This window comes from Contarinia nasturtii, unplaced genomic scaffold, assembly GCF_009176525.2.
Source record: "Contarinia nasturtii isolate CC-2019 unplaced genomic scaffold, AAFC_CNas_1.1 Cnas_scaffold_285, whole genome shotgun sequence".
Taxonomy (NCBI): domain Eukaryota; kingdom Metazoa; phylum Arthropoda; class Insecta; order Diptera; family Cecidomyiidae; genus Contarinia; species Contarinia nasturtii.
Window position 1 is genome coordinate 4,008,883 of NW_022197640.1, and position 24,584 is coordinate 4,033,466.

Genomic DNA, 24,584 nt, shown 5'->3' on the forward strand with positions numbered 1-24,584 from the left:
CAGTGGCGCCAATCGTTCTCGTCTATTCGATGATCGATTAGCGTACTGTCAGATGTAAAGTACAGTGTTCACTCTTTCTTTATTGAAGTGTGAGCTTTACGGTTGTGCCTTTGTGCTTGTGTGTATTTCGAAGACTTTTTCTAGAATCTTCGGGAATAAATTTCGATTCAACTAAACGAAAAGGTATATTACACCATTCGTTCAATCACATTTTTCAAGCGGACACGATTAAATCGCAAGCAGCAGACCAATATAAATAAAAAAAATTTTTAAGTTAATTCAATATTAAGTCAAAAGAATATTACAATTTTTTTACAAAAGAAAAGGTGATTTTTGTAGACATGAGAGGAAAATAAAAAAAAACGTGCTTTGTAATTATTGTAGAATATTGTATGGATTTCGTCTGTTTGGCATTTAATTCGAGGCAAATAGATGAAAAATTGTTGGTTTTATGTGAATGACCATTGAAAAAAAGAACATCAAATGAAAAAAAAACGGCATCTAATTAGCGAGAAAAATTTATAACTGGGTCTACGCCATTTTGTGAAAAAAAAAATTCAACACTGTTTTCTCTTTGCTAAATTACATTTATCTTTAAAACACAATAATGTTTTTGTTGTAACTGCATGAAGCAACACTTTTTGTGATGATTTTGTCAATATATTAAATATTTGGTATTTTCTGTAGGCCTTTGTGAACACATAAAATATGGTTCGAGAGACAGCATATTATGATATTCTTGGTGTAAAACCAAATGCTTCACCAGAAGATCTCAAAAAGGCATACCGTAAGCTTGCCCTTCAATACCAGTAAGTACATATCTATATGGTTTGCATGCAAATCAGTTTTTTTTTCATGTACGTTTTACATTTTATAGCCCCGATAAGAATCCAAATGAAGGAGAGAAATTCAAACAAATTTCGCAAGCCTATGAAGTTCTTGCTGATGCAGAAAAACGTCAAATTTATGATGAAGGTGGTGAGTCTGCAATCAAAAAGGGCGGTGGAGGCGGCGGTGGCTTCTCTAGCCCCATGGACATTTTCGATATGTTCTTTGGTGGCAACTTCTCATCTGGCAGGTAAGATAATATTGATTGTCTATGTTTTTGTATTCCGCCGTTAAATTGATGCATATATCATCAGTTGAATTGAAACTAATGACGAATATTGATCGAAATCTATTCTGTTTAATAAATTTCATCAGACGACGTGAACGCCGTGGCAAAGATTTGGTTCATCAATTGGGTGTAACATTGGAAGAGTTATACAATGGGGCCGTTCGCAAATTGGCATTGCAAAAGAGCATTATATGTGATAAATGCGAAGGACGTGGCGGTAAAAAGGGTGCAGTCGAAAAGTGTCAGACTTGTCGTGGTAATGGTATTGAAGTGAAAATTCATATGATTGGACCGGGTATGGCACAGCAAATCGAACAAGTGTGCAGCCATTGTCATGGACAAGGTGAAATAATTGCCGCTAAAGATCGGTGTAAGACATGTAATGGCAAGAAAACGGTTCGTGATCGTAAAATTCTTGAGGTACACATTGAAAAAGGTATGCGAGATGGACAGAAAATAACGTTCAGCGGTGAAGGTGATCAAGAGCCAGACTTACAACCCGGTGACATTGTCATTGTTCTCGAAGAAATTGAGCATGCACTTTTCAAACGATCAAAACAAGATTTAGTAATGCGTATGCCATTACAATTGGTTGAATCACTATGTGGTTTTCAAAAGGTTATCAAAACATTAGACAATCGAGATTTGGTTGTAACCAATTTACCGGGTGAGGTCGTGAAACATGATTCATTCAAATCAATTTTGGGTGAAGGTATGCCACAGTATAAGAATCCATTTGAAAAAGGACGTCTTATTGTTCAATTCCAAATTGTATTCCCCGAAAAAATACCACAAACAATTGTTGCCGATTTGGAAAAATGCCTGCCACCACGACCACGAGTTGACATACCAATTGACGCTGAAGAATGCAATATGGTATGTTTGTGATTTTCACATGAAAAAAATCAATGAATTGAAACATTTTCTTTTTTTCTTCTTTCGAAATCCGTACAGATTGACTTTGATCCAGAACAAGATGCACGAAATCAGCGTTATTCACGGCAAGCATATGAAGATGATGACGATGGTTATCACCAAGGACCCAGAGTTCAACAGTGTACAACTAGTTAAATTAGTTCAAAAATTATCGTCTCATTTTTAAGTTAAAACAAAAATAAATCGACAACCCTTCTAACCAGCAATCTGTTAATTTCTGGATTTCCAAGCATATAAAATATCTCATACTTAAAATATTACATGTACAAAACGGTATACCGTTTGTCTTACATCTGAAATACACCCAATGCAATATGAAATGGATAATGTGCTTATTGATCTAAGAAAACAAAAATGCATACACACTCCGATGTCTAACTACTGTTATCAATGCATTTAAATCGATATAAAAATGTATTCACGTGAATTATTCAGTCGTAAACAAACAAAATTCAATATCAAAAATGTATAATCATTCGGAATGCGTACAATTTTAATGACAATTCTCGTGAATTCCTTCGTCGTAAAAACAAATTCTCGGAATATGAGCATTTCTTTTTTATTTCGATCCAAATATGAGTAGTACCTTTTTTTTACTGACTCAATTGAGAACAATTCATGTATCGGTTTTTCTCATTTCGCAAGTTTCTTGGAAACTGATAACAGATTCAGCCCTTTGAACATTTTTACATGTAATTCTGTATTTACGTTTTGGTTTGCGATGACGTCGCAGTAATATATTAATTTAATTTATTCTCATTGTCTCTCTTCTCCAATAAAAAAATATATGGTCAAAACTGAAAATAAGCATGTATTTCGTAGACATTTGTTTTTGCGTCATTAATAAGACGAATTTGAGTTTCTTTGATTGTTGTTTCCTCATTTTTTACAGATATCAACCTTGAAACTCTCGAGCAAATGCCATCGACATCAAATATTAAATAGAATGACGATGATTGAATTGTGTGCGTCATACATCGCTCAATTCGATTTTTCTAGTCATTTCGATTCATTCACACAAAAATCACATTTGCTTGTCATATAATCAACATATAAAATAGCTCGCAAGCTTCTATATATGTATATGGATATATTGAACGGCGCATTATAGTAATAAAAAAAGGCGCAATTTACAAAAAAAAAAAAAAATCAATGAAGAATCAATTTTTCTTCAGACGTTTCAAATTACTATTCAAGACATTGGCCAGACTAACATTTCTTTTTTATTTTCTTATTTTGTGCAGTTTGAGATTAATTTTTTTTTTCCTGAAATCAATATGTTTATCGAGAGAAAAATGATGAAAACAAATTCGAAATAAAATGAGAAAATTGTCAAATGTTTGAAATTGTCAAATAAACAAACACATGATTCGCGCATCTCGTAAGATCTAGTACGTAAACGATTCACATATATTGGATGAAATTGTCTAGTTTGACATTTATTTATTTTTTATTTCGATACACTAATATAATGGAAGCTGCACAACAATGGCTACACCATTTTGACTGTCTTCATTTTTTTTTTCATATTGACAGCAAATATTTTGATAATAGTAATTACAATTCAATGCCATCTAACATTGCTACAGTTTGTAGTCGATTGCACACAATGGTACCACTGTTTTAGCAAATAAAGAAGAGAAAAACCAAATTCATATTTGATTTATTTTATTTGTTGAAATTATTATGCAATCGGCTCAATTGCATGATTGGAAAAATTAACTCATTTCATGGTCATGCCAATAGTTGAACTTCACCGAAATTAATTATTGCTTTTGTGCACAATACTTTGCGTATAAAAAAAATGCAATCTGGATCGTTTAGATGTTGGAATATTAAAATCAAATCAATTTTATTTATCAATGTATGCATTTCCAATGAGCGTAGCTGGCAGCGAATCATTGTGTTGCCTGATGTCAAAGTCTCATAGACTATGGTCATTGCGCGTTATTGAGAAGAAAAAAAATACACACAATACACATTGAATGATTTTCTCTTGTGAACATTGTAAATATACAATGGCACTGAGCAGCGAGAGAGAGAGAGAGAGAGAGAGAGAGAGAGAGAGAGTGAGTGAGTGAATTTGTTGAACATACACACTGAATATTGGCAATACACATAGGCAAGCCAGTCACTTGGTACATTCACAACAGTGAAGAAGAAAAACATATACATGGTGTGTGTAGTCAAATAACATAAAAGTACTACAGAAAAGAAAACTGAACAGAGCAACGAAACAACACACTTAAAGTCGAACATTTTTTTTTTATTTGTGATGATTTTTTGTGCTGGTGTGTTGCTTTTCATTCTGCACTGAAACACAAATAAATCCATCAATTTTTAGATAAAAAAAAACCTAAAAAAGATTTGGCTGTTGAGTGTGTAGTTGTATGTTTAGTTTTGCCTTGTTGAATGATGAGAAAAAATAGTATATGTGTATTTAAAAAAAAATCAAAAGTGAGAGAAAATTGATGAAATTGTTTTAGTTTTGATTGTTTTTCCATAAAAAAAAGTACGAGATTTAAGCTAATTAACGTATGTGGTGTACGCAAATCGAAGAAGAAATCAATTATTTAATATCTAACCTACTAAAGAAACGACCAATTGCACATTCAGTATAAAAAAAAGTGCAAAATATTTATGAGAAAGTGAGACAGAGAAAATTCAAGCAAAAAAAACTGAGATTTAAATTCAGAAATTTACATAAAAGTGTTGGCCAAATTGGTACATGAAAACTGGCAAATAAATCAAATTCACTAAACAACACGACGGAAATTGAAATTCGATTGCTCATCGAATTGCCATTTGTTTTGAGCATTGTACCGTCAAAAAGATATTAATTTATCTCAATCAAAAGTCAACTATATTGAATTCCATTGTATATAAAATGGTGTCATGTTTTGTAAACAAAATATTCATAATTAGTGAATAAAATTGATCAAACTGCGTTCAGTTTTGGCGGTGACTTGAAATAAATAAACATTTCGAGTGAAGAATGGGTGCAACCAAAAAAAGAGCATAATTTCTACTATGAACTATAAAATTGATTGGTAATATTGGTTGCGATTTATCGTCTAACCTCCGAGTCTGTCAGTCGCAGTAAAAATTCAATGTTTCAAATAAATTCGACTAAATGAAATTGTGCAAAGAAAATTGAAGTGATTATCGTCCAAGTGCAACAATCACTGTTTATTTCCAATTGCTCGTCATATTGTTCGGTGTGAAATGTTCAATTTTGCAAATAATCTATTTTGAATTGGATTGCAGTTTTGCGTAAACGGCGACAAATGAACCAACGTTTTATCTAATAAAATAATTATTGCCGTTGACCAAATTGTATATGTGTATGCACGTGTAAAAGTGTTGCGAAATTAATTTTTATTTATTTTTCAAAATAATATGGAATTTTAGCGGAGAATGAGCCATGAGACAAAATAAAAACAAAGCCAATGGTGATTTTAAGAAAGAGAGAAAAAATTAAATATTTTGTTGTATCAGAGAAAATATAGTGGATCAGTTAAAGTGGTTGCGAACCAACGATTCATATAGATAATGATGTATATATGGGATTGAACGAAATATTATAGAGGATATGTCGATTAGCCAGCACAATCAGGTAAGATGACATTCGACCTTCGGCCAATATTTCAAATTCATTTAATAAAATTAGTTGCAATTAAATGTGTCAGAGATTCCACCGTGTCGATTACATTGTTTTCATTGAATCAGATGTAAATTTTAACATAGTGACATATCCAAATATATGAGAATAATAAAAAAATAAGAAGGAATAAGGAACAAAACAAAACAGATAACCAAACAGAAGAACATATTATTTTATGATGTTTTCTTGGTTTCTACCATATACTCACACACACACACACACACACACACACACACGATCCTGTGCAATCTGATCTAGTCGCACATCTTTGTGTTAAAATTCACACATTTTTAAAACTGAGCACATGCTCAATGTTTTTTTCCTCCTTTTACTACTACTCTGTGTTTTATTTGTTCATTTTTTTATTGATTTATTTACTTATTATCATAAAGTTAGTCTTTTCTTTATTGGGTATTGAGTGCAGGCATTCTTTTTTTTATTGATTCTTTTGTGGTTGGTTTTCGAATGCCCTAATTCAAATTTTTTAGTATGGTTGGAGTTGGAGTATACGTGTGTCTCTTTCTAAAGATATTCTTCATTATTGGCGGGGTTTTTTTTCGTATCATCGTAAAACTGGATATCTCTTTTGCATATTCGCTTTTGTAGCAGTGTTTTTTTACACATACAATGTGAACTGCTCTCTTTGTGTGTAAAACCAAATCACATGAATGAAAACAAGAGAAAAGAAACAGAAGCAAAAGTGTCATCAATACTCTGTATGTCATTGAGATAGAATGCAATCAGGATTTTTTTGGGTCATTTGTGCCCTTGTACAAAATTATTATGTTACTATTTGAATGAGTTTTGTACGAGATTTTTTCAATATTGACTATCGTCCTAGCATTTTCCAAACATAGTTGGAATTATTTAAAAATGGACATTCAACAAATTCAATTTTTTCAAGAAATTTTGAATAATAATATATATTCACCTGTATGTCCTTAAATATCCAAAATATCTAACTTGTCTATCGTTGTCTCTTTTTAGATAGTATTGATCCTTTAATCGAATATCTATTTCATGCATTCTATACACATTCAAAGTATAATACATACATTTCGTAATAAAACTCACATCAAAACTCTGTAGGAGTAACGAAAGCAAAGTTGCACTTGTATCCTCTACTACAATGATAAAAACATATGGAATTTAATAGTTTTTCAACCAATTTTATGAATTTGTATTGAACTTTATTGTCCACATATCAAACATATCAAAGGGATAATGTTCACCACAATCAAATGATATCCATTTCAAAAAGGTTGCGCTTCAAGTTTTGGCTTTTCATCATTCATGCTTTGTTTCAATAAAATGTTCTGATAGTTTGAGTAATATTGCGAAACGTTGAAATTCTTTGATGTATATTTAAGACACAATACATTTGTTTGATGTTTTAACAATTTTCAATGGGGCCATACATGAAAATCAAGTTGATATAAAATCATTTTTAAAACATTTTTGCGATAAAAACAACCGACCAAATGAGAGAAAGACGCAAGAGTTTTGACTTCGTTCACATGTAACAATAATACACTAAACTTTTCATACTTTTCTCTCTGTTTTTTGTTTTTGTCGGTATGTTCTAACAAAACCTCTCTTTCACGAACAAATCTGAAGTATTTCATTTTCATTGTTTTTCAATTCAGACAAATTTGCTCGGTTATTCGTTACTTATGTCGAAAGAAATTTGTAAATAAGTATTCAGCCGGCTGTGCGAGGTTTACTTGCACATTGTATGTGTATAGAAATGTGAACACTGCATGGACTAAACTAGTATTCTAAAAAAAATGCATTAATTGTTACAAATAAAAATGCGTGTGTTATGAAAGTTATATATTCGAAAATATGTTCACCTCATTCCCCATTAACAATTTCTTTTATCGGCGAGAAACCAACTGAGCGTACAATTGTACGGCCAGATAGAAATGAAGACATCTGTCGCTGATACAATTCAGTTGATGTTCATTTGATAGAATTTATAATGAATTTTAATGAATTTCACCTCATTGCTTCACTTATATTTTGTGTGTGTGAACGGTCATAGCGGATACTTAAATCTAGTTTGAATAATAAGTATATTTTTTCTGAATATTTTACATGAAGACCCTACAAATATTATACAAATATGCATAAATTCGTTGAAAATAAGCAAATTCATTATTTTTTCAGTAGTTATTCAAAACCACCATATGGAATAAAACAAATGTAGTAAAAGAGAAAAAACGAAACACATTTAATTGAAGTAGAGCAAATTTTTCGATAATGTTTACTACATAAGACTGCAAAAACTCAAAATTGCGAGTCAAATATCTAGAAATGAAGGCCGTATAATTTTTTTTTCGAAAAACATGTCGTTTTTTACATTGGCGTAAATGGAGATCTCTTCCGTTTCTCTGAAACATAGGTTTACCCAACCATCATGATCGAGAGAAGTCAAATTGACTAAGTTCCTAGTGACGTTAAGACATACATTATTTTAGGATGTGAAGTTGGTCATTCAAATGTGCAACAATATTCATGCAAACGTGACTCTAGGTGACGCATTCTCGAATGTACCTTTCACTGCCAACGTAAATACACAGGTACTCATGATGGTGGGTTTACCTAAGATGGAATGAGTTTTCGAAAGTGAAGAAATTTCTTGCTTTTCACATTTCGGACCCCTTCTCCCGCTAAGTTCGCCACATTGGCCGAGTAGGGTAGAAATCTAGATTTAATGGGTCTTTATGAGGTAACATTAACTAATTACATTTCTATCATACGTATCAATCATTTTCCCCAATTTATATGGTGCATATGAATTAATTTCTGTCATTTATTCAAGTCTGAGCAATTACATTGACCATAATCAAAAGTAAAAAAAAAGAATTTATTTTGATGAATATTAATCATATGTTTCATATTGCAGACATACAGCGCGGCTAATATAACAAAACTAAATGGCTGCGGCTAGCGCTGGTGCAATAGAAACCGGCTTTTTGTCTGGAGCAATCGCATCATCGTCATCACACTTACATCAATATCATTCCGGTGAGTTAAGAGATATTATTAAATAATTGCCATTATTAAGGTCGCTTTATAAATCTTTTCATCAACATCTCTTTTTGTAATCAGAACAACAACAACAACATGGTTCAAATTTAATTGGGTCTTCGTTTATTAGCCAAGAATCAAATTATGTACAACGACTTGATGTCGAACATTTTTTAAATGTTAAACAACAAACATTAAATAATAGCAGTGCAAATGTTGCTCCCGGTTGGCGCAGGCAACTCAGCGAAGGCGAAATCATCTATTTTAGGTAAGTCTTTAAACCAGTAATGTGCGAGCTACATTTTACAGGGGGGGGGTGATTTTTCAAAAACTAAAAATTCTCTCATCTAAACAACTAATTTCGTTTTTTTTTTTTTTTTTTTGCTCTTCACTTTTTTGGCGAAAATCCCTAGCAAATCGAAAGAATTTTCTCAGCCAAACAAAGTGAAGAGCTAAAAAAAAAAAAAAAAAAGGTCTTCAATTTTTTCGTGAAAAACCCTAGCAAATTCGAATAATTTTCGCGAAAAAATGTTTCTCATCCAAATCACAGGGGGGGGTAAACCCCCCCCCTACCCTCCCCCTTCGCACATTACTGCTTTAAACATATTTGATCAAAGAGAATATACGTTTAATAAATGTATCAACATTTGCCAAAATATTTAAAACTATTGTATATTTGCACATATCTCTAAATATTTCTTGGACATGGTTCGCTTATTTTTGGGGTGATGACATTTTGTCAGAAAATTAAATTTTTGAATAAAAATTTTAAACTATGATAATAGAATGCAAACTCTATGTTTATATTTTGCAGTATATTTCTGTTTGAGTAACATATCCTTTATGAACCATTTACTCGATTACGCATATGCTTTTTCGTCCGTTTCTTTTTATTTTGTTACTTTGAAAAGAATAACCAACATGTGTGAACGTGTTTCGTCACTATTGCATATTTAGTGTGTTGCACAATTTCTTTCCATTCGAAATTTTGCATTTTCATCCATGCCGTGCAGAAAGAAAAACACCATTTTTAGATAACAATAGCAGCATAAGCATGTGGAAAAATCCCATAGCAAAGTAAATAAAAAAGAAATAGCAACATGTGAAAGGCACATTTAGACAATAGAACTCTGAAGTGACATGTAAAAGATACCCCCGACGATGAAGGGCGATATTGAAACTTATATTGATACATGCCGATCACATATCTGATGCTTTTTTTCTCTTCTCTTTACGCAGAGATCTTATACATATCTTTGGCGCTATCTCTACACCTCTGTTAACTTGTCCTTTTACTTGTTGTTTTCTTTTACATCTTTCGTTTGTCGCTCTGCCATGCAAAATCTGCAAAGAACCTATTTCTTTTGTATCTTTTTTTTGTCGTCGTCATTGAATGCAATATTGCTGTTTCTTTATTTGTGTCCCTTTTTTTTCTTGGCTACAAAATTGTTGTATGTGTGACTAAAGTGAAGTGATTCCATCAAAGCAAGAATAGGTAATTTCAAAGGAACAACATGTAAAAGTATAGAATATGCGGTACTTTTTGCAATATATTTCGTCAAAAATTACACATTCAATTTCAACATTCACTTTCAACATTGACATTCACTGCAACCGACTTATGCAAATTCTTATGGGTCGGCTCAACATTTTTTTTATACAACAAAGTACTTGTTTTACGTCTTTAATGTTAAATCATTGTGTTGCAGACACTGTCGCAATGTTGATGCTCGTCGCCAGACAAAAACATGATACATTTTACAAACTTGTCTTTCAATCTATCAACTACCAAAATATTTGGTCGTAAATCATGCACAACTTGTTACTTAATACAACCAATTAATAAATCAACACAATTGCATCTTATGTAACTAATTTGTTAAAGTTTGACGATTCTTAATGTGTTTATATGACATATTTTAGACATTGCGGATGATATGCGGGCAAAACATCTCTACAGCGATTAAATTCTTGTAATAACGATTTCAAACAATCTAATATCATGCAATGACACGTGTGGCATAAGTTAGGATACAATTCATTTTAATCATGAGATATTTTTCCCGCTTTAAATTTCTAACGAAAAGAAAAAAGTTGATTTTTCTTTTGAATTGGTCGACAGAAATGCATGAAAATGAGTTCCTAATAGAAAGTCTGTCTCAGTTCGTCCGTGACTAACTTATATATTATGAAAGAATTCAAGTAAATTCCGTGAATTGATATGCTTGTTAGGACGAACATTAATGCAAACATCAAACCAATTAATGTGTTGGATAAAAATATGTCTCGAAAAATCATTGTGACTATACACTAAAGACCTGCGACAAAGCGAACAAGATCATTTCTTTTTACTGGAAGAGGTAATGATAAAATATGTTGATGATGAGGTAATATCGTATCGGCTATTCAATCTATCCAAAATGGTTTTCACGAAGGTAATATTATGTAAAAGAATGACCATAAAATTATAATCAATTGATTTTACATTGCATATTTGCAAGTATAGGCCAAATAACGATACGAACTAAAGAAAAAATACACATTTAAACGAAAATCCAAGGCACACATCACAGAAAAGATGTTAACGGTAACCAGTTTAGTGGATTGAAAAAAAGAGGTCTACATTAAACGCGTATTTTCTTTCGTCTGCTTGCGTTCACATTGCTTTCACAATTCTGTGCACACACAGAATATGAGAGCCATTAAAATATGAAGAATTGTAATTTGAAGAAAGTATTAAGCAAAACTGGTTTTTTTTAATATAAAGACAATAAGGTACTATGAAGATGATCACATTCTAAGCAAATGACGACGAAAACCTTTTGTTGAAAGGATACAAAATTTCTTTAAACCAGTTATTCAAGAGCAAATATTACGCACTTTTAAAATGTGTTCTTCCCCTTTATTTAAATGAAATTGAAAAAACATTAACAATTGATATTTTGTGTACAACTGTACATGGAACAATGTCAAAAAATGAAAACCATTTTTTTTTGGACTTTGGCTGTTTCCACTTAAAAATATTTGTCTTTCAGCATGTGCGCTTTAATCAATTATATATGTAGATGCTGTCTCAAAACATTTTGTTCTTAATGTATTATATTAAGTGGCGAATTGTGTGCATTCGACATATGTTTCGATTTTTATTCATCGCAAACAAACTGGATGTACATGGTGAAAATAATTCGATAGCTTCTTTCTTGAAAAAAAAAAAAAAAATCTTATTTTGAGAAACAGGATTGTCCGAAATATATAAATTTATCGCCATCATTTCGTCATTGCAATTCAATTACTTTATAAACAGTGATTTACTCAATCGAAGGCATTTTTAAATATGTACAAAAGAGGTTGAACTGCTAGTCATTGTCGAAGGTTTTCTGAATAGCAAACGATAAATTAATACTTTGATTGTGATGGTTTAATGACAGACGGCAAAATTGTTTTAACCACAATTACCATATAAATACAAAATCGACAATTATCCCAGCCGCAACGCATAACGAAAATGCATTGCATACAGGCGCCATCTAAAGCGTCTTTTGTTTGTAGAAATGTACATTGTTTTGTGATAAAACTTCGAAATACCGCATCTGCGGTCATAGAACGGTCATCCCTGACTAGTGACTACATTCATTCGATTTTTTAGGGTTTTAACGGAACCAAAATCCCTCTCTGCATTTTTTCCGGTGCCCCCTTTGTATTTTAAACCCTTTAATCTTTGGCGTCAATACCCATGGCTACAATTCTCATCTAAAAATTCTTGTGTGTAAAATATTTTTCCAGCGAATTTATCTCACAAATGCTGGTGTTGACCGTATGCCTTCCACACATGAAGGTGTAAATGTTTCTGGTATTTGTCTAGTTTTTGCAAAAGCAATGTCAAAATGTCACTTCATCGTTTTGTATCTGAAAAATTCCAGTATGATCAAAATTCGTTTATATTTAAAACACATATACATATTTTAATTTGATGAAACGATCTGTATGATACTTGTATTGCGTCCATATATCGTTTGCCAAAATGTCAGATTCATGGTAATTTTTGTTTTTAATTTCTGCCGAACATATTCGTTTTTATTTATGATCATGTGAATTATTAAAACAAAAAAATTATCTGTGGACGATCCGAAAAGACGGAAAATGAGAAACAAAATTCAGCAGCCAGTATTGCTTTCAATGTTCATTGCATTGAAAGTAAAGCATTTAACTTTTTACGGATGCCAATTGAAACGAATCGAAAATTATTTATATTTTATGCAGAAGTATCCACACTTGGCTCTCACACAGGTTCATTAAATTATGTACAAAGTCACGATAAGTCGTTGAGACGGGCGTGGAAATGAAAATGATATTCAATGTAAATAGCATTCGTGACCTCAAGGCTTATTTATTTTTATTGCACTTACAAGTTTACATATAAACGCGGCATGCATCTTCCAATGGCAAATGTTAAATACAAAAACGATATCGCAACATCAACTAAAATTCAAAACAACGAATTAATTGTGATACTGATTTCGTATTTTACTTACTCCGCTGGACTGATGTGATGTGAAAGTATTGACATTTTGCTCAATTCGCAATTCTATTCGATAGAAACTTGAAAACCGTTGAATACGATTGCTTATTTTTTTTTTCGCTATCAGAGCTGTCAACGAATACAAATGGCCATGATCTTCTGAATTTTTCGTTTTTATAAATTTTGAATTTATTCATGCCTGGTCACTGATGTATATTGTTCAAATATTCGTAACATTTTAATGGAGAAATATCATTTATAAGCAGACGTCATAATACGATGCATTTTACTTGGAACAAATGTATCAATAGCCAACGTTCACAACATACGGACGGACATTTGTTGACGGCTCTCTGACCACATTCACAGCCACACGTTGTGATTACATTTTTTGTATGTGAATACTGGCAACAGCCGTTTCGAATTGGAATTATCGAAAACCAAAATCATGGAAGAAACACCATTTCTTTTCATTATTCATTTTAATGCTTACGTATGCATGACATTGCTTTTAAATAAAGTCGGATTCTTCATTCAAAACTGTCAAGCAAATTAATGTTGAACCTCAGGCGAATCTTTGATGGCATTCAAATCAAAGCATTGAAACAAAATAGCTTGGATTAATACAAGAACAATCAATGTTTCTATTGATACGGTAATTAATTTCACGAATCTTGTTATACGGATGGAGCGCAAGTAGTGCGAGAATCAAACTGAATTAATCGGAACATTAACGAATAACACACATTCCTGTGAATCCAATAGGCTATTGGCAATAGCCAGATTTTATTCTCTCTCTCTCTCTCTCTCTCTCTCTCGGAGTACAAATAATATATGTTGAAAGCATTTTTTAAGTATGATTTCAGCGTTCTATATTGCTCATGCAACCAAAATAAAGCATTCATTGATAGAAATAGTGATTCGAAATAAAAGTAAGGTCAGAAAATTTCTTAGTGCGCTAATCTAATTTGGTGCGATGTTATCGCCAGAACATCATTTATTCCCATATTAAATTTGTTGCTAACCTCGTTGGGTGCCCCTCAGCTAAATACAATTTTATTGCCAATTGAACAAATATGAAAAATAGGCAATCACTACTACCATTTAAGCTAGCATTAAAGAAAAGGTTCTACGAAAGAGTGAAATTAGTTCAGTGCATTTATTTATTAAATTTCTGTAATAAAAATATGATTTCAACCTAGAGAAATATTCACTGTCACATTTTGCATTTGGAATCATTTTAAACCAAAGTACTGCATGGAATCCGAGTCTCTTCGCTTCACAAATATAAACAATAACATACAATACATGAAATATAATTCAATTGACTTATCTATTTGAAAAGTTTTTGCATCTTTTAAGAAAACATTGTCTGTTGTCTGGTCTATTTCATTTGATTGTTTGATATAAAATGCAGCACAAAGAAAATACTTTTCTGCATAAAATCGCAAACACAAAGAGAATAACATCATATTTCAAAGATATTTTACCCGTTACTCTGGCCGCTCTTTTGTTTACCATTATCTATACTTGTGCCGTTTTGTTTGTTATTAGGCATCGTTGTGATTTTGCCAGCTCGTAATAAGTGTTTCGCAGTCATTGAAATCAGAATTATAAATTGTATAAATGATATAGCAAAGCGCAAAAAAGAAAACACCATTAAAAATTAATAATAAAAAAGAAACAGAAAAGAGCTGCATACAATGGAAATAAATGTTAGAAGTATTGAAGAACACTTTATGTTTTTGCTAATTTGGGTTGCCTTGATGTGAGTGTACCACGCGCTCTTTGCCGAACACACACGAAATTACTTTGCAGAAATGCAACAATAACAAACCATTTACATTGCAAGTTTTCTTTTTTGTTCGATTAAATTGCCTTTTTTCTATGCTTGTTCGTTTGCCGTTTATTTTTGCTTTCGTTCGCATTTCAAATTAAACGGAATTCATTCGGTTTACCTTTTCAAGTGGCAATAAAGAAATGAAGATTATGTAATAAATTGTTGTTCTTTGCACAATTTATTCTGTACTTTTGTTTTCATTTCACGTGGATAACCACATTTTAATATGAAATTGAGTGAAAAAAAAATGAAAAAAGGGCTATAATATACTATGTTTGGATTCCGAATACACTGCAATCGATAATGGTTATTATTGCTGTGTTCTTGTAGGTTCTTGTTCTCTTTGATTCGAAAAACTATTCAAGTCAGAATAGAGATATACATGGAAAGAAGGTGTTTGATTTAAGTCAAATATTTAATGGAGATTTTCTGGCTCTGTGACAACTCACGGGTGATTTTGAGCTAGGGGGTCATTACACCCATAAATAATTTGTACTCAATTTGTACTAATTTGTACTAACATTTTTAGAATTTGTACTAAACTGGAAGTATCTTTTAGTACAACTTTTTTTTTAGTACACATCGGATCGAAAAACCAAATATACCAAAAATTTGTACTCAATTTGTACTTTCTAAATGTACTAAATTTTTTTTGGAAATGTACTAAAAAATGTACTAAAAAGCAAAAAAAAAATTTTTTAGTACACTTTTTTGAACTTTGAATATATATTCAGAATCTGCATAATTTGTACTATATATATGTATAAAAAATATTCCGAAATTATTACATCGACTGTACTAAAATTACAAGTGTTTTTTTAGTACAGAAATTTTTGTTTTCAGAATCAAAAAATAAATATACCAAAAATTTGTACTCAATTTGTACTTTCTAAATGTACTAAATTTTCTTTGGAAATGTACTAAAAAATGTACTAAAAAGCAAAAAAAAAAAATTTTAGTACACTTTTTAGAACTTTGATTACATATTCAGAATCTGCATAATTTGTACTATATATATGTATAAAAAAATTTACAAACTTATTACATCGACTGTACTAAAATTACAAGTGTTTTTTCAGTACAGAAATTTTAGTTTTCAGAATCAAAAACGAAATATACCAAAAATTTGTACCCAATTTGTACTTTCTAAATCTACTAAAAATTTTTTGAAAATGTACTAAAATTTATAAAAGAATTTTTTCAAAAATTTAAAACAATTACATGCTGACAAAGCACGACGACAATGACAGCTGGGCAGCGCAGCAACTTTATTATGGTTGCCACTGTTTATTTTGGGTGGCACAAATTTGTAGGTGCGTGTTGTTGCTCCCCCCCTTATTTTGTACCATGACAATTTTTATATCAAAATTTGGTACTCAATTTGTACTCTTCAAAAATACCAGTTTTAGAATTTGTACCACTCAATCCACCAAGTACAAATTGCTCAAACATGAAAATATCACGAAAAACGTGATTTTTGTATGGAAAATTGTTTATAGCGGGATTTTTTTGGGAAAATTTTTGCACAGCGATTTAGTACTAAATTTGTGCCGACATATATACTTTTGTACACTTTCGTCTCATAGGTTCCGAGTACAAATTGCTCAAACACGAAAAAATTACAAAAAACGCCGTTTTTTATGGAATTTTTTTTTTAAACTGGATTTTGTTTGGGAAATTTTTTCACAGCGATTTAGTACTCAATTTGTACCGACAGAAAACATATACTTTTGTACACTTTGGTTTCATTAGGTCAGAGCAAAAATGGTTCAAACACGAAAAAATCACAAAAAGTGATATTTTTGTATGGGATTTTTTTTTAAATGGACTTTTTTAGAAATTTTTTATGCTGGCAAATATATTTTTCAATTCTTTACGTGTCGAGCACTTATCTTAAAAATGTCAATTTCTTCGAATTTTGACGAAATTGTTCGAATCTTGGTTCGAATTATTTAAAAAAAAATACTATTCAGATTACATATTTGTACAACTCATTCGGGTCGGACACATAAACCCTTATAAAAGTGTTATCAAAAATCAAATGACTTTTTTTTGGTTTCGGGAACATAAACGATTTGAAGAATATTTGAAACCGACAATGCAAACTAAATCGAGTATAGAACTACAGCGAAAAGTATTTGGTGGTTCAATAAGTCTTTGGCCTGACAACCAGATGGCGTCATAAATAAAAAATCTCTTTAATTTTGACAAGTACCACCTGTCTTCACAATACTGTCAAATTTTAAGCCCAATCCGTGCATTTGTTCACAAGTTACAGGCATAAGTATCAAGCAACTTTTGAGATTTTTCAAATAATGGAAAAAAGTGAATTTCGAGTCTTGATTAAGCACTGCTTTTCAATGGGAATGAATACCGTCGAAGCAAAGGAATGGCTAGATAAGTGCTACGGCATCTGTTCACCACCCAGTTCAACCATCAAATACTGGTTTGCTGAATTTCGTCGCGGGCGTACATCCACCGCTGATGCTGAACGATCAGGTCGCCCAAAAGAGGCACATATCCCCGAAATCATTCAACAAGTCCGCCGCATGTTATTGAATGATCGAAAAGTGAAAGTGCGTGAGATAGCTGAGTCCATAGGCATATCAACAGGGTCAGTGGTTACAATTATGCATCAACATTTGCACATGAAAAAGCTGCTTGCTATGTGGGTGCCGCATTTTCTCAACATCGACCAAAAAGAACAACGAATCAATGATTCTCAGCGATGTTTGGCATTGTATAATCGCAATCCAAGGGAATTTTTGCGTCGATACATCACGATGGATGAGACTTGGGTCCATCACTACGTACCACAAGACAAACGTCAGTCTGCGGAGTGGGTAGGACCAGATGAAAGACCTCCAAAGCGTGTGAAGCAAGATCGATGGGCTGGCAAGGTATTCGCCAGTGTTTTTTGGGATGCGCATGGGGTAATATTCATCGATTATCTCGAAAAGGGTAGAACGGTCAACAAAGAGTATTATATAGCCTTGCTTGACCGTTTGAATGATGAAATAAAGAAAAAACGTCCGCATTTGGCAAAGAAAAAAATTCTTTTTCATCAAGACAACGCAAGACCACACAAAGCCCAATTGACGATGGAAAAATTTGATAAATTAGGATGGGAATTGCTTCCTCATCCACCGTATTCTCCAGATCTAGCCCCCAGCGACTATTATCTGTTTTCAAACTTGAAAAGGTGGCTTGCAGGACAGAAGTTTTACTCAAATGAAGAGGTTGAATGGCAAACTGATGCCTATTTTTGGGGACTCGACAAAACTCATTATTCGAAAGGCATTGAAATGTTACCCGAGCGCTGGGCCAAGTGTGTTCAACTCGACGGGGATTATATTGAATAATAAAAATGATTTTTGATCAAAAATATGTATTTTTCATTGTTAGACTTATTGAACCACCAAATATATGATGAAAGTGGCGTACAAAGTATGCTTCAAAATACTATAACCAATGTCGACACCATTCGACATCAAGATTTTGACATTAAAAATACGTGTTATTGTTGTTGACGTTTCATTGCTGCGGATTTTTTAACGTATTGCACGACGCGTGCCTGTCTAAACTTAATAATTGAGTTCACATGCCCTTTCAAAGGATTCTATAATGATGAAAACACTGGGTGCTTTGATTTGTGGATTCCAAAGGATAGTTTCACCCGCCAAAACTGCCATTATATAACAATGTCCAATGTTGAATAGAATTCAACGATGACTATGCGATACGCTGTAGTTTCCACTTCTCTTCCGTACAGTGTGGATCGTCTTTGAAGGTGTCTCGTAAATAACTTGTATAAACTATTTTGTCTGTTCGTATGTATATGAGATTAGCCAGTTCTCACAACTACAAGTTTTGAGCCATATAGATAAGCTTTCCCTTATTCTACGGGCAGTATTGACCCCATGAATGTACTTTGCATCATCTGCTTACACAAATGACAAATCACCTCAATATGAACAAAAATTGACATAAAACTCAATTTATCCGAAGTCTCAACCGTTTTTGGGATAAATTTCAGTATGCATTTTTTCCGCTCAAATGCCAAAGTGATATATGTTAAGCACTTAACCCTAAAACCGTCCTTCTGCAATCCACCTTAATCCCGTCTTTGGGGGCACTCAGTGCCCGTAGTGTAATTTGTATGAAAAAATTGAAAAAATTGAATTTTTTTTTGGAATTTTTGCGATATTTCGAGAAATCTTGTGTCTAATCGTAAACTGAAGACATGAATGTGCGCATCGGGTCGGCAGCTACGTTTTGTATACTGTGCTGACAAAATAAATTAATATTGGCTGAACAAATTTTTACTAAATTGTATCACTTCGTCTTGGGGGCACTCAGTGCCCGTTAGTATATTTTGTATGAAAAAATGGAAATTTTTCAATTTTTTATTTTGAATTTTCTCGATATTTTTAGAAATATTGTGTCATTTCGTAAACTAAAGACATGAATGCACGCAGCAGATCGGCAGCTACGTTTTGTATACTGTGCTGACAAAATAAAATAAATATTGGCTGAACAAATGTTTGCGGTACCAATGAATTCGACCAGTTTCATTTTCAAAATGGCATTTTACACTGTTTGCCTTTAAGTTTTCTCTGTTAAATTTATCTGAGTATGGGAATTCACCTAAATGAATTGAACACGAGACATGTTTGTTGTGTATATGTAAAAGTAAATCGAAGCAATTCAATGCAAAACACAATTTCGGCAGAATTTGTTTATAATAAATTATTATTCTTATTTGAATGTCACACGGAACAACGAACAACGTAACAAGTATATGCTTGTATATGGGAACAATCGATTCATTCGTGCACAAACATTTTTTACAATTCAGCAATTTTCCCATACAAAATATATGAAAATATACGTCGGGCACTGAGCACCATCTTTTTTTTGCCGGCCATTTTGCTCTTTTACTTTAAGAAATTTCTTAAGCTCACGAATATTCTAACCGATTCAAACTAGAAAATATGTTTTGTTTCGACTCGATCAAGTTAGCTTTGACGTTAATGCGTGCTAATATATGATAATTTCCTTCCAAATTTTGAACTGAATTCTTTTGTTATTTATCAGTTTTGTTTCTTGTCACTACACCTACTAGTAGTCACTCATAATATCAACTGGTAGGTTACTTATTCGTTGGAAAATCACTAATATGAAAAACGTACGTGCACTTCAGACCACAATATCCCTACTTGAGCCATCTACGTGGGATGGATTTAAAACAAGTTGAAAACCATCGAAATACTTCAAGGCTAATCCTAGGGGGAGACATCAAATAGAACGAATCATCACGAAAATATTAAATCTTCCAGCAAAATAGTTCTAATTTTGCACATTGAACAAATCTCTTTGAGAGTAAATCAGTATATTGGAAATATTTAAAACCAATTGAAATCATTTCAAATAATTTTGAATCACATTGAATCATTTCAAATCACCACGTGACATTTTGTGTGAAACTTTGCAGTGAAGTTGACTGTCGATGTTTGCATGAATATCGTATGCAAAAATATAAAAAATTAAAAAATGCAATGAGATTTATTATTGTCTAATTATGTTTTTTAAATGCAATATCCTTTAACGGCATACTTGAATTTTTTGATACTAAAAAAATGTTATAGTTTGCTTTTATAAAAAATAGGTATCGAAGTGGAGTTTGATGTTTTTACTTTTTAATTCAGTAATAAGTTGTCAGACAAATTCGTGCCACCCAAAATAAACAGTGGCAACCATAATAAAGTTACTGCGTTGCCCAGCTGTCATTGTCGTCGTGCTTTGTCAGCATGTAATTGTTTTAAATTTTTGAAAAAATTCTTTTATAAATTTTAGTACATTTTCAAAATGTGTTGATACCAGTAGAAAGTACATATTCAAAAGTAAGAAAGTACAAATTATAAGTATATTTTTTTTGTTTCTAAAAAACTCAATTGTGTCAACTAAAAAACAGTTGTGGTTTTAATGAAGTCCATGAAATAAGTTTGTGAATTTTTTTGTACAGAAAAATTGCAAAAATTATGCAGATTCTGAATATGTAATCAAAGTTCTAAAAAGTGTACTAAAAATTTTTTTTTTTGCTTTTTAGTACATTTTCAAAAAAAATTAGTACATTCAGAAAGTACAAATTGAGTACAAATTTTTGGTATATTTCGTTTTTGATTCTGAAAACTAAAATTTCTGTACTGAAAAAACACTTGTAATTTTAGTACAGTCGATGTGATAAGTTTGTGAATTTTTTTATACATATATATAGTACAAATTATGCAGATTCTGAATATATATTCAAAGTTCTAAAAAGTGTACTAAAAATTTTTTTTTTTGCTTTTTAGTACATTTTTTAGTACATTTCCAAAGAAAATTTAGTACATTTAGAAAGTACAAATTGAGTACAAATTTTTGGTATATTTATTTTTTGATTCTGAAAATAAAAATTTCTGTACTAAAAAAACACTTGTAATTTTAGTACAGTCGATGTAATAATTTCGGAATATTTTTTATACATATATATAGTACAAATTATGCAGATTCTGAATATATATTCAAAGTTCTAAAAAGTGTACTAAAAATTTTTTTTTTTGCTTTTTAGTACATTTTTTAGTACATTTCCAAAAAAAATTTAGTACATTTAGAAAGTACAAATTGAGTACAAATTTTTGGTATATTTGGTTTTTCGATCCGATGTGTACTAAAAAAAAAGTTGTACTAAAAGATACTTCCAGTTTAGTACAAATTCTAAAAATGTTAGTACAAATTAGTACAAATTGAGTACAAATTATTTATGGGTGTAATGACCCCCTAGCTCAAAATCACCCGTGAGTTGTCACAGAGCCAGATTTTCTTCATTTAAAGAGTGATTCACATTTCCATTGATGTGTCGTTACTATAGCTATATCTAGATTTCTTGGCTCAAGAAGAATCCAACTCGATCTATTAACATTTCCGAAAAAATATTTATATTTTGACGCACATTCCGTCATTTGTTTTCTTAAAAACTCAAGTATGATGTCTGAAAACTAGTATTTCGGACTAAAATTTAAGGGGATTTCATCATTTACCATTTTGGTTAGTTATTTATCCAATTGGGTCAATTTATTTCATTGCACTTCTAATCAATAGTTTTTGAGTGTGAGAATGTGTTCAGAATGACTTCTGTGATAGCTTTTGTGTTGTTGAAAACGTAGTCAAAAATTGTATCTTTTACTCCCTTTTTCCAAAGGTCTGATGATGAACGAAATGTACAACTTTTTAAATTACTCTACAATAGGACCTACATGTCTACTGATGCTATCCTATGCAGTGCTGGTCACTCAAATTTTTTCTCATTCATCGAATTGAATAGATTCAAGAAAACTTTTGCTCGCAAACTTTTATTCTATTTTCATGTTGTAGTTTATATATACAATTCATCTCATACTCCCAAATATACATGTATTGTGTAACTTCAGTTTCATTTCTTTTGCAATAAATTTATTTCTTACTGTCCTGATTGTGAGGTACTCTGGGTTTGTGCTATTGATGTGAATCCAAATAAAGTGAATATTCCAAACTGAAAATTGGAAGAGTAAACATTAGAATACTCAAAAGGAGAAAAGTCAAACAAAAAGACTCATTCGAAAGAGATACCAAACAACCGAACAACGTTGAAAAGTTTAATTTTATCAATGGATAATAGAATGTTGGTGTTTTTGACAATGTACATGTCTTTTCTTTTTTTTGAAAAAATGAATATATATGTAGCACATTGCTAAAAAGAATCTGCGGCAAAGATTCACGTGTTTTTGAACGAAACAACTTTGGCACTCTGTGTAACATGAAACAACAATAAATTATAGTTAAATAAAGCAATTTGTTTATTTCAGTTTGGTTTCAAACCCCAGTCATTGATGTTGTTTATCACACATTTTATTTGTTTTTCTTCAATTACTGTCATGTGAAACTGAAATCGTTTATGCGGATGTTAAATCTGTGAACTGTACAACATTTGAAATGTAACCCAATCACCAACCATGGCAAAGCACCATGCAATAATCTTTTGCTCTGACATGGTTATGTTATATTATCACCCCATAATATGCAAATGTGCCGTTATGACTCATACCGGAACAATATTATTCACGTAGACGGCTCCATTATGCAAAGGCGAAGTTAAAATCACAAGTATGTGTAGTCAATGACTGTTAGTTGCAGTGCCGAGCATTTATTTTGATGTAGATTCCAATTTTCAATGTGGCAAACTTTCCGTACAGTTTTGATTTTACATTGGACAAATTTTTTTATTCACAAAATAATTGCTTCGAAAAAACAACCCGAAGAAAAGTACCGAAAATGGAATTGGATAAACAATTGAATTCATGAAATACAGTTACATTATTTGCAAAGAATATGTGTCGGAAGTTAGCATAATGGAAATCAGTGACAAGGAAAGTGCAAAAAAGGTGACACGCAAAAGATTGGCGCATTCATAGATGAATACATAGAAAATACATTAAAGTGAAATACAAGTGCAGCAAACATGCAGGTGGACAGCGATTCTTTTTTTATTATTATTATTTATTCGCATTGGTTAGGTCATAAAGAACAAATATCAGAAATGCGATACATTTTATACTTACGCACGGTGCATAATAAGTCTTAACCATGCCCTTTCCTTTTCTTCGGCACATACATGAAACAAATATTGTTTTTGTTTTCTTGTTGTAAGCCAGAATGTGAGTGCTAATTATAAATTGGACTTATGTATATACCAAGTAGACGAATGTTCTCGAGACGCCGATGATTCGTATTTTGCCCGTTTTTTTTAATATACAGACAGAAAATAATAACAAATAAAAGCCGCGTTCACATGCACATTAATTCAAGGCATTTCAAACATGTTCGCATTGTGTCTGCACAATCAATTAAATTTTATATATGCTATAACAAATATTCGTCTATGCACTCTTAAACTTGGAATAAATTGCGATTGCAGTGTATTGCAACATTGGGTGACGATTTTGAAGCTAGAACAGATGTAATTGTTGAATAAATAAATGAAAAAAAAGAAGAAACAACAAAAACGCGGTTAAAACCTCAAAAACATCAAATGGGCTTTATAAATGTTTCAATCGAAAAAATTATTCCATAAATCTTAATTGCTTTGCATGGTATTTCGAATTCAAACATCAAAGTGATGCAATAAATTCAACTTTTGAGTGGTTTCATGCACCCTTGGATAATAACTGATTAGCACTTTGGCTTTGTTTGTTATACACTACTACATGCATGTTGGGGAAATGCACATTTCTTTTTGTTTCCACACAGAACCACGACACTAATGACTTCGACTTTTATTTTATAAAATGCAGAGTATTTACAACATTTTCAGTTTTTAGACCCCTTCATAAATGATTGGGTTAGAATAAAAAGACGACTTGGAATAAAAATCTATAAATGTGGAACTAGGACTTTTTTT

The 24,584-nt window shown here is 31.8% G+C and overlaps 2 protein-coding genes across 5 annotated transcripts in view; both read left to right on the plus strand.

Moving 5' to 3' along the window:
• The first annotated feature begins 50 nt into the window (after window positions 1–50).
• Window positions 51–2,373, plus strand: LOC116337571 (dnaJ homolog subfamily A member 1). 2 transcript variants are annotated; one of them, XM_031762247.1, is made up of 5 exons: window positions 51–183; window positions 688–809; window positions 878–1,078; window positions 1,204–1,993; window positions 2,072–2,373. In XM_031762247.1, exons 2-5 carry the CDS (start codon window positions 709–711, stop codon window positions 2,186–2,188), a joined length of 1,209 nt encoding a protein of 402 aa, XP_031618107.1. In that variant the 5' UTR covers window positions 51–183; window positions 688–708; the 3' UTR covers window positions 2,189–2,373. The 2 variants fall into 2 exon arrangements, with proteins under 2 accessions (XP_031618107.1, XP_031618109.1); XM_031762249.1 differs by lacking the exon at window positions 51–183 and adding an exon at window positions 195–326.
• A 1,872-nt stretch (window positions 2,374–4,245) lies between these two features.
• The window catches only part of LOC116337374 (homeobox protein 5), a 30,524-nt gene continuing 10,185 nt past the window's right edge, over window positions 4,246–24,584 (plus strand). Inside the window, exons 1-4 of one of the 3 annotated variants that reach the window (XM_031761871.1) lie at window positions 4,247–4,588; window positions 5,465–5,669; window positions 8,626–8,747; window positions 8,832–9,018. In XM_031761871.1, coding sequence (XP_031617731.1) covers window positions 8,657–8,747; window positions 8,832–9,018 — 278 coding nt within the window. In that variant the 5' untranslated portion in view covers window positions 4,247–4,588; window positions 5,465–5,669; window positions 8,626–8,656. Of the gene's footprint in view, window positions 5,670–8,625; window positions 8,748–8,831; window positions 9,019–24,584 lie in introns of all 3 variants that reach the window. The other 2 variants (XM_031761872.1, XM_031761873.1) reach the window with 2 other exon arrangements.

Excerpts from the sequence above, each read along its gene's own strand:
- LOC116337571 (XM_031762247.1), top strand. The coding sequence starts at position 709 with ATGGTTCGAGAGACAGCATATTATGATATTCTTGGTGTAAAACCAAAT. Across the intron at positions 1,079-1,203 it reads GGCAACTTCTCATCTGGCAG|ACGACGTGAACGCCGTGGCA; the intron begins GTAAGATAATAT and ends AAATTTCATCAG. Across the intron at positions 1,994-2,071 it reads ACGCTGAAGAATGCAATATG|ATTGACTTTGATCCAGAACA; the intron begins GTATGTTTGTGA and ends AAATCCGTACAG.